The sequence below is a fragment of the Lithobates pipiens genome, unplaced genomic scaffold, assembly GCF_037356315.1.
Source record: "Lithobates pipiens isolate NorthernLeopardFrog02 unplaced genomic scaffold, aLitPip1_a1.2 Scaffold_19, whole genome shotgun sequence".
NCBI lineage: Eukaryota > Metazoa > Chordata > Amphibia > Anura > Ranidae > Lithobates > Lithobates pipiens.
Window position 1 is genome coordinate 144,724,331 of NW_027507764.1, and position 18,032 is coordinate 144,742,362.

General features: G+C 42.5%; 1 protein-coding gene across 3 annotated transcripts in view; it reads left to right on the forward strand.

The window, feature by feature from the left end:
* Nucleotides 1-18,032, forward strand: part of WIPF3 (WAS/WASL interacting protein family member 3) — a 119,231-nt gene that overhangs the window by 85,258 nt on the left and 15,941 nt on the right. For all 3 annotated transcript variants that reach the window (XM_077491362.1, XM_077491363.1, XM_077491361.1), the window contains exons 3-6: nt 5,259-5,388; nt 8,703-8,819; nt 9,398-10,150; nt 17,505-17,642. In XM_077491362.1, the coding sequence (XP_077347488.1) occupies nt 5,259-5,388; nt 8,703-8,819; nt 9,398-10,150; nt 17,505-17,642 (1,138 nt within the window). The remainder of the gene's footprint in view (nt 1-5,258; nt 5,389-8,702; nt 8,820-9,397; nt 10,151-17,504; nt 17,643-18,032) is intronic.

The window sequence follows — 18,032 nt, forward strand, 5'->3', positions numbered from 1 at the left end:
CACCACATTTAACTACTTCCGGACCACCCACTGCGCATATACTGTGATAGGGCAGTGCAAATGCATGAAGGTAAAAAAAACCTTCAGCCTTTAAAAACACTTTAAGGATTGAAAAGCTGCAAAATTTTACATTTTTGCTTTTGATTTCAATATAATTTTAATGTGTACTTGAAGGGACATATTTATATTGCTTGCATGGCACAGTAGTAGTAGTAGCCTTAGTACTGCATGCATCTATTGTCAGGATGAAGTGATGCATTATTTATTTCTAGATCTGTTTCCTTATCAGAACTTGAGCCGTGTAATCATAGTGTATAGTACTGTGTCCTCCTACCTTTCTCGGTGGCATTCCATGTCCTGCTCCCACATTGCTTCAGCAGAATGTGCTGGTACAGCCTGTTCCCTCTGGACAAAAACTGACACATATGCAGACATGAAATCCTCATTATGCCCTTTTATTAACTCTACCTATTAGATGATCCTTTTACAAATACAAGGAGCCTCATAGCCAGTGTACTCGATTGCTTTAGGTGCTGTGAACCTTTTCTTACTGTTAGTGGATGAACCATGCTATAAAATGTGTTAATTCTGTTTGAATGGAGTGGCTCCGGAATTTTTTTTTTTATTTATCCATCCTTAATCTTGTGCTACCACAGACTAGGACCTGACCAGCCAGAGCTAGTGGGTGCAATACACCATCCACCCTTCATACCAACACACGGGGTTATTTACTAAAGGCAAACTACAAGTGCAAAGTGCACTTGGAAGTAAAGTCGCTGTAGATCCCAGGGGGACATGCAAGGAAAATAAAAAACAGAATTTTAGCTTGCACATGATTGGATAATAAAATCAGCAGAGCTTCCCCTCATTTCAGAGCTTCCCCTCAGATTTACAGCGTCCGCGCTTCCAAGTGCAATTTCAAGTGCATTTTGCACTTGTAGTTTGCAGTTGTAGTGCAAAGTGGATTTGCCTTTCATAAAGAACTCCCCAAAGTATTGCAAAGAGCATCTGAGCTCCACAACGCACTCCTACTTAGTTGATGGGTTGCTACACCATGCTGTTCAGGCAAGAATTTTCTGCCTGATGGGAGGATGCCAAGCAGGAGGGTGCTGACAGGACCACTGACAAAGTGAAATTAGCACAGTGTATGGCCAGCTTAAATGTTACTAAATCCACAACAGTAAAATCAGTCAATATATGCAGTAAAGCATGATGTACTCACTGTGGAACATAAGGGGTTAATCATCTCCATTGTGTAAAAAGGCTGTCTGATCTTGTCTTCTCTGATCTTCCTCACAATCCACCTCCTGATAATATAGAGCAACAGCAGCCCACCCATAAGGGGTGCAATGGCCCCCATTCATCCGTCCGACACCCTAATCTACATGTGGGGCACCGGACGCATGGATTCCAATGTGTTTTTTTTTCTTTTTTTGAAGAACGTGATTAGAGCCAGAGCCTCTAATAGGATTAAAAAAAGGGTGGGCTCCGGGCGCAGAGCACTGCGCCCTGAGCACATTCACTTATGGACAATAGGCCAATTAGGAAGCGGGTCCTGTGACCCATCACCCGATTGGCTGAAAAGACAGGCAATCCTATTGGATGCCTAGGAGGAGGAGGGAGAAGATGCACAACGGAAGCCGCTGTGATGCAGAGGAGGAGACGCAATGGAAGCCACCGCTCATAGGAGCGCTGCCTGCCCGTGACCTAGATGGGGTAAGTGTGGGGCTGGATGACTGACCAACCACAGGGGGGTAGCAGGGAAAGCTGACTGGGGGTGTGGTTGTTTGCCGCTGCCCCCCCCCCAAAAAAAAAAGCTGCCACCCACTGATACAGCTCCTTGGGGGCACTCTGCACATGCTCAGTTTGGTGTGTATTGCTAGAGAGTTTTTTGTTTTTGCACATGATCAGCACAGGGCCAATCGGCACTGTCCAGACAAGGGGTCAAGGGTCACGCAGCCAGCCTCATAGGACAGTCAGGGGTAGAGTGGAAACTCCTCCTACAAGCTTTAACCGGACACTCATAGAAGTCACAATACTGCTATATACTGCTGATAAGAAAACTTATTTAGCAGTTTATATTTACTAAAATAATTGCATTTCCATGTTCTGTGTACTGTAGGAGACCAGATATAGTGAATGCAGGGTCCTGGGTTTAGTAACACTTTCAAGTGGTTCTGCACCTAAAAAATAAAATATTAAAAGCCAGCAGCTACTAATATTGCAGCTGCTGACTTTTAATAAATTGACACTTACCTGTCCCAGGGTCCAGCGTTGTCGGCGGCAGATGACGAGCGATCGCTTGTCTCTCTGCTGCCCTCACCGCCATCCTCTGTCAGGGAATCGGGAAGTGAAGCGTTGCGGCTTCACTGCCCGGCTCCCTACTGCGCATGCGCGAGTCGTGCCACGCATCTCTTTTTGTCCCTGCTGTGTCCTGGGAACTGTGTGTTTCCCAGAACACAATGGGGGGGGGGGGGGGGCGGGGCATCTGCAGGGATTTGCGGCGGTCTGTCCCGGAAGTGGGTGCAGATACCTGGATTATCCAGGTAACTGCACCCTCTCCCCCCTGAAAGGTGCCGATTGTGGCACCGGAGGGGGGGAGGGATCAGATGAGCATAACTTCCACTTTAGGGTGGAGAACCACTTTAAAAGAGAAGGGCGGGATTGGGGATCAGTAGAAGAGCAGTGGAGGGGGAGGAGGCACATATGAGACTTGGTTTTTATTTGGTGAAATATATTGGATCGTGTTACTTATGTTGCTAGTATGGCTACAAAGTAAATACAATGGGATTTAATTAAGACAAATGTTAAGCATATACCTAATATAAAAGGGTTTATGTTAATATTTTGCTTCATTGTTTCAGCATAAAATAAATAAAAAAATAAGTCTTCAGTGTATGTATATATATATATATATATATATATATATATATATATATAATCAGGTATATTCTTAAGAATCCATAGGATCAAGATTGCATAAGAAATATGTCTTGTACCTTGCAGTAGAACGTTAACACTGCCATCTTGTGGAGAAGGCATGTCATTCCGCCAAATTATTTTCTTCCTCATCCACTGAGGGACTGCATACTAGCTCATTATGCCTTTTTCTTGCAGGATTTTTTTTTTCAAGAGGGTTTACTTCCTCTTTAAATCAAGTTTATATCATGATTTAAATCACTAGTAAAAAGGTTCGGTTTAAATTAACTCAATTTAAATCATAATTTTTAACGAGCAACCGTCACCTCTGTCACGCAGCAGCTCCTCCTCTGAACCGCTATTGACTCACCGACAGTCCCATTCACTTTAATGGTACAGCTGGTGATGCGGCAGTAACACAACAAGTTGAGGGACGTGGCGGCAGCAGGTGAGTGGATGCTCGCTAACAGGCGCTGCCATGTCTAGATCTGAAATGACAGGTGCTCTTTAAATGTAAGGACTTATTCTTGCTGGTAGTTAGAATCTTTAATATTTGCACACAAAATTAAGGTTTCCTATTTAGAATAATAAGCTGTCAGGTTAGTAAAACAATGATATCAGAACCAATTAAATCATACAGTTTGTAGTGTACATAGATTTGCAAAACAATGGGATAAAGGAATGTTCCTGAACTTTGTTTTATCTCATGGTTACTGTGAAATTGTGCGAATGCATCAATGCAGTGCATGTTATCTCAGCTTGCAGAGCTTGGAGTAAACTAAACTAAAGTAAACAAAATTATTAATGTATCCTAAATAGAAAACTATCTTTAGATTTTTACTCCAAAAGCATTTTATTGAAATAAATTTGATAACATTTAAGCAAATCCGATTTAAACTAAAAACAAAAATCTGACTTAAAAAAATGTTTTTTTTTTTTTTAAATCATTGATTTTTATCCACCCTGATCAGCAGCCTGTCTGATTCTAGATATAGGGGGGATATTCTCACTGTACCAGGTGCCCTGGCTCACTGTCTACCAATGGCTTTGGGGATGCTTGCAGTGCACCTACTGTTGATGACGATGTCTGCATCCTGCAGTCATGTTGCCTTTGGCCGCTAAAGTGGATCCTGTCATTAGATTCCTCTTTTGCTGTGTCTCTAAATCAGCCAGTTTTTGGAAACCTTAGGAGTTTCAATGTGTATGCAATCAGGCAGGCCTTTGCGATACATGGTTTTGGTAAATCTGAAGACAAAAACCAGCAGAAAATCTGATAGTGTGTATGGGGCTTCAGGCTACTGATATTACTTAGGCCTCATGTACACTGCTGTGGGTAAATGGACGTTCAGAAGTAGTTGGACGCGTTTTTCAGCTGCCCCTGAACTTATCCAATGTTATCTTATGTGTACACAGGTTCGTTTAATGTAGTTTTTAGGCAGTTGCGTTTTATAGGCTTTTCTTTGAAGGCAAAATAATGAGTTCAGACGCCAACGTTTCTGACATTTCAGATGCTAAATGTGGTAACTCATGTTTAGCCGCGTTTCGTTTATAGGCATTTTTCATTTTTGGCTATTTTGAAAAACGATTCTAAACGCAAACGCGGCTAAACACGGCATGTAAACGCGGCCAAGCAGACATTTTTTAAATCTGTCAAGTTTTACTATATGGCAAGTTAAATCGTTCAGGAGAGGTTGTAAAAACATTCCGTGTGCCTTAAGCCGTGCAGACAATCGGATTTTTTTCCGATGGATGTTGGCTCAAACTTGTCCTGCATACACACGATCGCCAAGAATGCGCTGATGTACAACACATACGACAGGACTATAAAAGGGAAGTTCAATAGCCAGTGCGGCTCTTCTGCTTGATTCAGAGCATGCGTGGAATTTTGTGCGTCGGAATTGTCTACACACTCTCAGAATTTGCAAAGGATTTTGTTGTCGGAAAATTTGAGATCCAGCTCTCAAACATCTGTTGTCGGAAATTCCGACAGCAAATGTCCGATGGAACCTACACATGGTTGAAATTTCTGACAACAAGCTCACATCAAACATTTGTTGTCAGAAATTCCGATCGCGTGTATGCGGCATTAGTGTTCTAGTTATGTTGTTTGTTTTTTATCAGTTGTTATCTGTGCACAGAACAATACAGACAGCACATGTGTTAAAAAATAAGCATATATACTGTATATATGAGTGATTTTTTATTTTTTTATTTTATGTTTACACTCAAAAAATTCTAATATGTTCTCCAACCTTATCTTTTTACCTGCAATCCATTATAAAGCTGGGACTGTTCCTTTAGATGAAATTTATGTGTTTTTTTTATTTTTTATTTAAAAGGGTCGTTCAGCAGCACAAAACCTGAAACCAGAGGCAGGAGGGCGATCTGCGTTACTGTCTGACATTCACAAAGGGGCACGGTTAAGAAAAGTTACAGAAGTCAAGGATCGAAGTGCTCCAGTAATTGATGGTAAGAGCAGCTCCATTGCTAAATGTGTATTTTTTTATTTCTTTTTCAGCCTCTAATGTTTACTGGTATCTGTTACATCAATGCTCCCAATTTATTAATTGGCCACAATACACTGGTTTACTTTTAGGACATACCATATGTTACAGAACAGCTAGGCAGATGGCCTACTTCGATATCAAATTTTATTGTGTTTTTTTATGAAGACTTAAATGTAACCCCTAGCACTGATGTAAGATTTAATGGAAGAAGGAAACGCTATTAATTTGTGGGCAACATAAGAGCAGTAAGGAAGTGGTGTGGATGCCCCTCTAATGAGAGATTGTAAATTATTTTGAATATTTTATAGTGTTATGTTTTTGTGGCACATTTGGTAGACTTGGCCATATGACATCAAATCATTTCTGCTTTTAAATCTAAGAACTGTTACTGCCAGACATGACCACATGTGAACCTTTCAGTCATTTTACAAGTCTGGATTAATAAACTCCTGTCCTCACAATATACAGTAAAAGTATTCTTTTAAAAACTCTACCTGTTATCAGGTAGAGTGTCATTGGCCTTCTGCGGGCAGTGGAAAACATTTCCTCAGTCTCTTTTCCTGCAGTGATCGGAATGCAGCATTGTAACTTTGATGCAGATTAGTTCCAGATGCAATTCTTCACATTGTGACTTGCTTTGGGCGCAGCCAAGATATGCACAGGCACCAGAATTTACAGGATTGTGCCATCCCTGAGTCAACATCTAAGTTCATGAAGTTGATATTGACCCTGGGTATTGCCTAAACAAATATGGCGCCATCATTCTGGAAAGAAAAGCAAATTAAGGCACCAGGAGCAGGAAACCATACCTTCCTACAGGTTGTCTTCTTGGACTGTCTTCCATTTCGACCCTGCTCCTGCTGTACCGTGTACAGGGGCAAATTCCTGCTAAGGCTTTCCCCTATACACTGTGCACACAGCCCACAACATTAACAGGGGCAGTCCATCCATTGTGGGCGCACAGGTGCCTCCTCCCCTATCTACCGCCGCAGCCCCATCTTTTAATGAGCCTGGCCCCTTTCAAGATGCCGGGTGCATGAATTCCTATGGCGGGGGGTGTGTTTTTTTTTTTTTTTAATCACCTGATTAGAGCCAGGGTCTCTAATATGCTTCAAAATAGGGTGGGCTCGGGGCGCAAAGCATTGCGTCTGGAGCCCACCTAGTTGTGTTGCAACAGCGAATAAATATTTGCTGTTGTAACACTGATCCTCCACCCGGCCAATCGGAAAGCGGGCCTGATACCCGTCACCCAATCAGCTGAAAGGACAGCCAATCCTATTGTATGCCTAGGAGGAGGGGAGGAGACGCACGGCAGGAGGGAGGAGGAACAGACACAGGAGCCGCTGCCCAATGCCCGCCGCAGCCTGATGCCTGCTGAGGCCCCGATCCCTGCCGCTGCCCAATGTGCCCGCCGATGCCTGATCACTGCTACTGCCCAATGTGCCCACCGCCTAGATGGGATAAGTGTTGGTGGACCGGCAGACAGCGAGGGTGGCAGGGGAGGGTTGAGGTGCCGCAATATATTTTTTTATGTTAAGTGCATGCATGCTCAATACTATGTATATTTACAGGTTTACATACCTCCCAACATTTGAACTTGATAAAGGGGGACAATTTTTAATGGGTCAGCACAGAATCCTCCTCCAGTACAGAATCTCCCCTCTCCTCAAAGTACAAATGTGGAGCTAAGGAGGAGGGCTTCTTCACAGTAAGAGCTTGTTTGGGGGTGTTTGTTTCCCAAAACAAAAAACCACCAGCCACCACTGCATTTATATGCAAATTGCTGCTGGATTTTCATATAAATAACCCAATGTATGAATGGGCTAATTGTGGTATTTTTGCATATGAATGAGTTTTACTGGCTCATTCATATGTAAATTACCCTGCTTCCCATTCATAGTTACATAGGTAATCTGGTTGAGAAAAGACACAAGTCCACCCAATTCAACCCCAAAAAGAATCCATGCCTTTTTTAGACAATCTAATGAGCTAGCTAAAACCAGCTCTTTGACAGAGTCTAGTCCACATTTTCATAGCTCTTACTGTGAAGAAGCCCTCCTCCTTAGCTCCATATTTTTTACTTTGAGGAGAGGGGAGATTATGTACTGGAGGAGGATTCTGTGCTGACCCATTAAAAAGTGTCCCCCTTTATTAAGTTCAAATGTTGGGAGGTATGTAAACCTGTAAATATACATAGTACTGAGCATGCATGCACTTAACATAAAAATATATATATCAATGCTAAGTGCACTTTAACTGCTGATAACATCATGTTGATTTGGCCTTGAGTTTGCTGTATGGTTTTTAATGATTAAAGCGGTTTTTAAATGTTTTGCATATGAAAAAAATACGCTTGGTGAATGTAGCATAGTCATTAAAGTGGACCTTCAGTCATTTTTTCATCTTTCCATCTATTAAATCTTCTGCCCTTGTTGTTTTAAAGTGGTTGTAAACCCTTACAACCAACTTTGACCTACAGGTAAGCCTACATTAAGGCTTACCTTAATGCACCGTAGACAGCGGCGCGCAGGCGCCCTGAGCGCGCCACGGTCAACGGCGATATGCCATGAGTGGCGGCTCCCGTGCATGCGCGGGAGTGACGTCATTGCGGCTTCGCTGAATGACAGCGGCAGAGCAGCGAGACCCACCGAGAAGATGGATGCGCCGGACTACAGGAGACAGCGGTGACTTCTCTGGCTCCTGTGTCAGGTAAGTGGCACATAATGGACTACTATGCGATGCATAGTAGTCCATTATGTTTTACCTTTGCAGGGAATGAAAGAGGAAGTAGTAAACCCATCAGGCTTTACTTCCTCTTTAACTTTGGATAGTAAAACATTTTTTTTCTGCCAGTAAATACCTTATACAGCCCGCTTCCTGTTTCTTGTCTGGTAAAAAGCATAGGCTTATGACATCATGCACAGCTCTCTCTCTCTCTCTCACTCTCCTGAGAGTTTACCAGGAAGGGTAAACCAGGAAGAGGGCCAATGAGAGCTACAGAGCTGGAGGTGTGCCTCTGTGTGTCTGTGTAAATCCCGGAAATGAACAGGCAGCAGCTTCAGCTGCCCACAGTTAATATGGATGCAACCAGACTCAGTGGAGTGAGATTTATGCAGCATATTTGGCTAGTACAGAATCACAGTATATATAAAATAATATGCAAAGTGGTTGGAGGGAAGGTTCAGAATGGCAAAGATTTTTTTTTTTTTTTTTTATATAAATGATATGAGCAGACTGCAGTTCCTTTTTAAACTCATCCATTGTGTTTTTGTGTAGGAGCAAAAAAGAATGCTGGTACAGGAAATGGTAGGAGTGCAATGGCACCCCCTAGCGGTGGTCTTTTTGCTGGAGGATTCCCAGTGCTTAAACCTCCTGGTCAGAGAGATGCACCAGGTAAGAAATGGTGGATGTGGCCATTTTTTAAAATACTTTCCTATTTCTGTTTTCTAGACATAGCATCAAAAATGTATGTAAACATTAATCACATACTTAAAGTGCAACGCCACATTTATTTAAAAATTTATAAATAGTGAAGGATATGCATTGTTTTTGTGACGCTCTTAGTCTGATTTAATGCCAGCTTAACATAAGCTTTAAAAAGCTTGTGAATGTCCATATCTTGTTTACATATTGTTTGTATTATGAACTATGCAATCCATTTCCTGAATGCTTTGTAATTAGTTTATTAATACACCCATTGTCATTAAACATATATTCCCTGTATAAATTAACTACTGAAGACATTAGAGATGTCTATTTTGTATTTATAGTCTTGTGTCTACTTTCTGTTCTCTATTTGTTTACTCTTTAAAACCTGCACTGTTGTATATTTTTGTATCTTTTGAAACCTCACCTTGACTTTCATGGTACATTCTGTTTACTCAATTCACTCTAGAAGATTGTCAGCGTTGATTGTGATTTGGAATTTATATGTAAATAATTAGAATTGTATCTCTCTATTCTTAATACAGGAAACAAAAATGCTCCACAGCTTCCAGGTGTAAAAGCAAATGTTCAAAAGCAGCAGGATCAACCTCCAAGTAATGCAAGACATGATTTACCCAAGCCTCCACCTGCTTCTGCTCCAGCTACTATAGCAGCTAGACCTCCACCACCACGACCAACAATCCTTGGTCATTCTCCTCCAGCACCACCTCCAGTTCCACCTTCAAGCAACAAACCTCAACTGATGTTGCCAACTTCCCAAGCACCACCACATCCTAGTTCCCCATTCAAAGAAAAACCTGCAAAAACCACAACAGAGTTCAATGCCCCACCACCTCTACCTCCATATACACATGACAAGTCAAGAACTCAAAGATCTAACTCCCATTCTTTCCCACCTCCTCCACCTCCCCCTCCTCTTCATCCTCCTCCTGCTCCACCAACGGGATATACTGGCAGGAGAAGTCCATCCCCTTCACCGCCTGATATCAGAGATATTCCACCACCTCTACCACCTGCACGTCCACTTTCCTCACACATGAGGATAGAAGAGGATTATTTTCCAAATCCACCCGATCCTAGTGATCTCCCACCACCTCCACCGCCTCCTTTTCATCAAATGACAAATTCAGCCAGACGAAGGTTATCTGAGCCATTGCCACCACCACCAACCTTTAATGCTGACCAAAATAATGCTCCTGCTCGACCACCAAAAGGTCCTCCAGGTAGACCTTCTGTCCCTCCTGCGCCTGGACATGGAAGACCTCTGAAACCTGCAGGTAATATACATGGTTTGTAAAACTTTGGCGATTCCTTCTTTTGTTTCTTGCTTTTTTTTTAAAGGGCAAGCTTTTATTACATCATGGGAGCAGATATTTTCTATTCTCTGGTCCACACAGCTGTCATGCTGAAGAGGAGGGGTGGCCACATATGAACTGAGGAAGGAAAACTGAAGCAAGGAAATCTAGAGAAACATACAGTTGGCAGTCAATCAGTCTTTGTTGAAAGCTGAGCTCCTTTCTCCCCTATAATAGAACCAGCATATAGTTTAATAATTTATCATCTTTTATATCTTCTGCCTGGCAAGTAAATCTTATCGCCATCAAGCTCCAAATGTCTGTGTTCCTTTTAGTGAATACAGCTGCATGGGAGGATAGTCATAGTTACCAACGTGTCTGCCTCTAAACTACAGTACATCTCCAAGCATCCAAAGTGTCGTCTCTATTTCCAGGGATAGTCAGGATGTGTACAGTACATGTGTACCTTGCAGCTGTACCTATTCAGATCTGTTGAAAGCTCTGTCAGTCATAATTATATAGTAAGTATAGTGTTTACAGGGAGCAGGGTACAGCTTCTGTATACCTGCCTGTTATGTGGCTCAGATACACTGAGGCACTTTGAGTCCAAAGAATCAAAAAAGCATGTCGGTGACTGGTGCAAAAGTAGTGTGCAATCCAGTATCAGAGAGTGGTCACCTGCCCATGCTATATCAAGTAAATGGTCAACTTACTTGATATTGGGGGCCTCAAGTGTGGTTGCTCAATTTGCTAAAGGGCTACATGCAATATTAAAGTAGCAAAACTTTTTTTTCTTCACTTTGGATAGAAAAAGGGAGGGTTATAACCCGTGTAAGGTTTATTTTTGCCCTCTTTATCCCATGAGATTTATCTTTACTTCTTGTCCCATAGCCAAAACAGAAAGTGAGAGGCAATCTCTTCAAATGAACCCTTTTATGCCGACTGACTTCTGGCCCTTTAAGAGTTTTAAAAGCCGGGAGGTGAGCATTCGGGTCATGTGACTGCTGGAATTGGGTGTCACAGCGATCACATGATCAGAAAGCTCTCGATAGCAAGTGTGCATCGGGAGCCTACCGATCCCTGCTGGCTACCGTGCTGTGAGTGTGCTAAGTGGTTTACACAAGATCGCATATATGAGACATGAGGACAGCAGTAACAGTCCACTGCTGGACATGGGTAGTGCGGTTTTCCGGAGGATTGAGTGATCAGGTAAGTATAGCTTTTATGCTCTCCTAGACAAAACGAGCAGTTAACCCATGCAATGGTGCTTGAGAAAAATAATTGAATTGAGTTTGGCTTTAAAAATAATGTTTGCCACATTTGATATTTCTCTCAGTAAGATTACAAAAACATAACAATATAAAAGAGATGGTCAGCCAAATAAAAGGCTTTATTGGAAGCCAATTTAAAAAAAGTATTTTTCATCACTAACTTAAAGCAGAGTTCCACCCAAAAATCGATTTTCCACTTTAAGTACTCGTGATTCCCTGACATGCCACATTTGGCATGTCATTTTTTTTGGGAGTGGCGGCTACCTAGTTTTCACAGGTACCCAGCTCCCACTTCCTCTCCTGGCGCAACTGAGCTGGAAGCAAGTTCACCCCCCCCCCCCCCCGCCATGCAACCTGTGACGTGTCCCAGAAGATTGCCTGGCCATTCATAATGTGAAGCCACAGGTGGGTGCCCACGCTTGCAATGCCCGTGCCGCAGAAAGGAGGGGGAGAGAAGCGAGGCTTCGGGCGGCCGCAACGCTGAACCATGGGACAGGTGAGTCTCTGTTTATTAAAAGTCATCAGCTACACTTTTTGTAGCTTCTGACCTTTAAATGGGTGGAACGCCGCTTTAAGCAAGCACCTAAAACACATACTGTCTTCAGGGGCCATGAGGGGCCATAAAATAAGTACCAAGGGGCCTCAGATTGGGCACCAGGGAACTATACTATTGCTAGCTCTAATAATTACATAGTTAGTCAGGTTGAAAAAAAGACACAAGTCCATCTAGTTTAACCACTTCAGCTCCGGACCAATAAACACCTTAAGGACCAGAGGTCTTTTTGCAATTTCGCACTGCGCTGCTTTAACTGGTAATTGCGCGGTCATGCAATATTGCACCCAAACAAAATTTGCGTCCTTTTCTTCCCACAAATAGAGCTTTCTTTTGATGGTATTTGATTGCCTCTGCGATTTTTTTTTTTTGCGATATAAATGGAAAAAGAGCGAAAATTTTGAAAAAAAAAGATATTTTCTTATTTTTGTTATAAGAAAAATCGAATAAACTAAATTTTAGTCATACATTGAGGGCAAAATTTATTCAGCCACATGTCTTTAGTAAAAAAAATGTCAATAAGCGTATATTTTTTGGTTTGCGCAAAAGTTATAGCGTCTACAAACTAGAGTACATTTTCTGGAATTTACACAGCTTTTAATTTATGACTGCCGATCTCATTTCTTGAGGTGCTAAAATGGCAGGGCAGTAAAAATCCCCCCCAAATGACCCCATTTTGGAAAGTAGACACCCCAAGGAAATTGCTGATGGGTATGTTGAGCCCATTGAATATTTATTTTTTTTGTCCTAAGGGATTGAATAATGACAAAAAAAAAAACACTAAATGATATATTGCTCACACATGCCATGGTTATATGTGGAATTGCACCCCAAAATATATTCCGCTACTTCTCCCGAGTATGGGGATACCACATGTGTGGGACTTTTTGGGTCTAGTCGCGCACGGCACCCCGAAAACCAATCACCACCTTCAGGATTTCTAAGGGTGCAAATTTTTGATTTAACTCCTCACTACCTATCACAGTTTCGAAGGCCATAAAATGCCAAAATAGCACAAAACCCCCCAAAATGACCCCATTTTGGAAAGTAGACACCCCAAGCTATTTACTGAGAGGCATGTTGAGTCCATGGAATATTTTATATTTTGCCACAAGTTGCGGGAATATTACAAACTTTTTTTTTTTTGCACAAAGTTGTCACTAAATGATATATTGCTCACACATGCTATGGGCATATGTGAAATGACACCCCAAAATACATTCTGCTGCTTCTCCTGAGTACGGGGATACCACATGTGTGGGACTTTTTGGGAGTCTAGTCGCGCACGGCACCCCGAAAACCAATCACCACCTTCAGGATTTCTAAGGGTGCAAATTTTTGATTTAACTCCTCACTACCTATCACAGTTTCGAAGGCCATAAAATGCCAAAATAGCACAAAACCCCCCCAAATGACCCCATTTTGGAAAGTAGACACCCCAAGCTATTTACTGAGAGGCATGTTGAGTCCATGGAATATTTTATATTTTGCCAAAAGTTGCGGGAATATTACAAACTTTTTTTTTTTTGCACAAAGTTGTCACTAAATGATATATTGCTCACACATGCTATGGGCAGAAGTCAAATTACACCCCAAAATAAATTCTGCTGCTTCTCCCGAGTACGGGGATACCACATGTGGGGGACTTTTTGGGAGCCTAGCCACGTACGGGACCCCGAAAACCAAGCACTGCCTTCCGGATTTAAATATAAAATGCTACCAAAAAACCTGTTAGTGATGGCAGGGATCAGGCCTGACTCTGCGATCGCTGCAGTTATGTGTTTAGTGTTTTGTAAGTGACAGTGATCGATCGATACTGCACTTGGGTGGGCTGGGCAGAGGGGCAAAACGCAGGTGCTAGCAGGTATCTGGGCTGATCCCGCTAACAATGCGTTTTTTTGGAACCCTAAACTGCTGGGGACGCTAGTATAGATCTGATCAGATCAGATATTGATCTGTTCAGATTCTATAGCACTACGGGAGGTGTATGCTTTGCGTGTGGGTGTTAGCGGTACTGCCACTAACCTAGCGCTGCCTGGGGCGACGCAGACCCTGACCCTAAAACCTAATTGATATCACCCGCCGGGTGATCAGGGGGTTAAACCTTTATTGGGTAATAAATGGTGGGTGCCCTGATGCTATAAAAAACAAACTAACCAGAGTCACCCGTAACACTTATACGGTGATCAGTGGTGAAAGGGTTAACTAGGGGCAATCAGGGGGTTCAAATTTTTATTAGGTAGTATATGGGGGTCCCTGGCGCTATATAAAAACCTGACGGGGAACCTAAATAACTAACTGGCTAACCAGCGTCACCAGTGACACTTATACTGTGATCGCTGGTGAAAGGGGGTGAAAGGGTTAACTAGCAGCAATCAGGGGGTTAAAACCATTATTGGGTAGTATATCGGGGTACCTAGCGCTATAAAAACCTGGCGGTGAACCTAAAAAAATAACTAGCTACCTAGCGACACTAGCGACACTGATGCAGCGATCAGAAAAATGATCGCTTAGTGACACTGGCAAAAGGGGGTGAAAGGGTTAACTAGCGGCAATGAGGGGGTTAAAACCATTATTGGGTAGTATATCGGGGTACCTAGCGCTATAAAAACCTGGCGGTGAACCTAAAAAAATAACTAGCTACCTAGCGACTGTAGCGACACTAATGCAGCGATCAGAAAAACGATCGCTTAGGGACACTGGCAAAAGGGGGTGAAAGGGTTAACTAGCGGCAATCAGGGGGTTAAAACCATTATTGGGTAGTATATCGGGGTACCTAGCGATATAAAAACCTGGCGGTGAACCTAAAAAAATAACTAGCTACCTAGCGACACATGCAGCGATCAGAAAAATGATCGCTTAGTGACACTGGCAAAAGGGGGTGAAAGGGTTAACTCTAGGGGCAATCAGGGGGTTAAATCTTTATTGGGGGGTGATAGGGGGCTACCCTGGACCTAACACTAACTGTCCTGACAGTTTTTACTGTCACAACTGACACTGAATGCATTGATCAGTAAAGAAATGATCAATGCAATCAGTGACACTGTGACTGGGGGGGGAGGGGGGGCGGGGGGGGGGATCGGGGGGCGATCGGGGGGGTTTGTGTGCCTGTGTGTACCTACATGTCAGTGTAGTGTTGGTGCACACTTACTATTAGTCTTCTCCTCGTAGTCCGGTCAAAAAGACCGCCCCGAGGAGAATGACATCACTTCCTCCTTCCTGTGTAAACAATACACAGTGGGAGGAAGCTTCTCATTGGCCAGGAGCGATCCAGAGGGGGTGGCCGAAAACCAACGGCCATCCCCTCATCACGGAGCGCTCCTGGAGCGAACCGGACCGTCGTATCCAACGGGAGGGGGTCCGATCGGACCCCCCACCCGCTGGAAGGCAGGCACGTACATCTACGTGATTGTGCCTGCCTGTGCCATTGTGTTGACGTACATTGGCAATACGGCGGTCCTGAAGTGGTTAACCAATAAAAAAAAAAAAAAATCATACAATCCCATATACACAAACCCTCACCCACGGTTGATCCAGAGGAAGGCGAAAAACACCAGCAAAGCATGATCCAATTTGCTACAGCAAAATTTCTTCCTGATCCCCCAAGAGGCAATCGGATTTTCCCTGGATCAACTTTACCTATAATTGTTGGTACCCAGTTATATTCTGTACATTTAGGAAAGAATCCACTCCTTTTTTAAAGCAATCTACTGAGCTGGCCAGCACCACCCCTGGAGGGAGTCTATTCCACATTTCCACAGCTCTTACTGTGAAGAAACCTTGGAGATTAAATCTTTTATCCTCTAGACGTAAAGAGTGCCCCCTTGTCCTCTGTGATGACCTTAAAGTGAATAGCTTCTCTTCTCAAGAGAGAAGACATTCAGATCCTCTAATCGTTCCTCATAGCTGAGCTCTGCCTCTTATCAGTTTGATTGCTCTTCTCTGCACTTTCTCCAGTTCCCCAATATCCTTTTTGTGAACTGGTGCCCAAAACTGAATTGCATATTCCAGAAGAGGTCCTACTAATGATTTGTACAGGGGCAAAATGATCTCTCTTTTTTTTTTTTAACAAAAATATGTAGAAGAATACGTATCGGCCTAAACTGAGGAAAAAAAATGTTTTTTTATATATTTTTGGGGGATATTTATTATAGCAAAAAGTATATTTTTGTTTATAGCGCAAAAAATAAAACCGCAGAGGTGATCAAATACCACCAAAAGAAAGCTCTATTTGTGGGAAAAAAAGGACGCCAATTTTGTTTGGGAGCCACGTCGCACGACTGCACAATTGTCAGTTAAAGCGACGCAGTGCAAAAAGGGGCTTAGTCCTTTGGCTGCAAATTGGTCCGGGGCTTAAGTGGTTAAGCTTATGATCTACCAAAATCCCCCAGATCCTTCTCCACTGTGGATTGCCCCAGGTACACTCCCCCTAGTATTTATGATGCATGCATATTCTTAGCCCCCAAGTGCATAACTTTACATTTATTAACATTAAACCTCATTTGCCACATAGTTGTCGAAATTAAACAGTGCATTGAAGTTGGCTTGTAAATTGGAGACAATCCTGTAAGGACGTTATTCCACTGCATAGCTTGGTGTTATCTGCAAAGACTAAAATGGTACTTTTAATCCCAGATCGTATATCATTTATAAAATAATATAACTATAATAGGTAAGAAGATTTCTCAGTGCTGGAAGAAATACAATAATTTCCTGCAACAATGTAGCTCTAACAATGCAAACATTGTTTTTCTTGAGCCCGGAGTTCTGCTTTTATTTTGTCACTTAACGAAAAATTAGACCTGACTGTCCCTTTTTTCACTCATATTTCCTTGTCAAAAAGATTTTATTGAACATATAATAGAGTATTTGACAATAGCTTAAGTACATAATATGCAACAGAAGTAATGAAGCTCAGAGTTATACATTCAACTATAATTACTACTATAACAATAACGCATATTAATGGTATGGTTTATTAGAGGAATTCGCTTCTGAAGTAGGAAAGTGCTTCAAAATCATAATAGGAATAGATAGAGAAGAAAGGAAGGATAGGAAGAGAAGAAACTAGCAAGGGAAGAAGAGAGGTCCGCAGGGTCCAGTCGAGGGCCGCCATATCACTCAGAATCTTTTCTCTTATATTTCTTCCTCCAGTTAGCCCCAAAGATATTAATTGTAAAATATATTGTTTCATATGTCTGACCCTTTGAGGCACAAGGATCCAAGTAAATAAAAGAAAATAAAAAACAGCATTTTTGCTTGAACATGATTGGATGATAGAAATCAGCAGAGCTTCTCCTCATTTCAGATCTTCCCCTCAAATCTAGAGTGTTTGAACTTGCAGTGCACAGTAGTTCCCTTTGTAAATCAACCTCTTAAGTGTTTTTACAAATGGTTTTCTTTTTTTGTATGTTTCCAGCTTTTGTCTAGGGAAAAAACAATTTGCATATAAACTTTGCTTTACTAAGAAACATTTTGTATGGTAGACTTAACCCTTTAATTCTTTCCTCAGCAAACAGCGGTGGGAGGCACGCTCCTCCACCACCCCCAATGAGGGCACCAACCACAGAGTTGTCCAGTAAGATGCAGCCTAATCAGCTGTCCGCAAGCTGGAAGTCATCTCCACAGATTTATCGTCCTCCTAGCCCAGGTAATTTTACTTCTACAACTTTTCATACAAGTATCTATACTCATAGAATCTCTTTCCGAAATGAAAACTATTGCTGGTATACCCTAGACCAGGGGTCTCCAAACTTTCTAAGCAAACTTTCTAAGCAAAGGGCCAATTTACTTTCCTTCAAGCTTTAGGGGGGCCAGACTGTGGCTAGTGGGTGTAGAAAATGCCCTTGCATATGTGCGCCATCATTGGTTTTAATGGGAGAAATAGTGCCACATTAATGGCGTCAGTAGGGGGAATAGGAGCAAAGGGCCACATCCTACCCCTGGGCTGAAATTTGGAGACCACTGCTCTAGATCATTGGTGTGCTAAGCGGGGGCCGCCCCCTAATATAAATGCAGAGCACCGGATGTATGAGTTCCA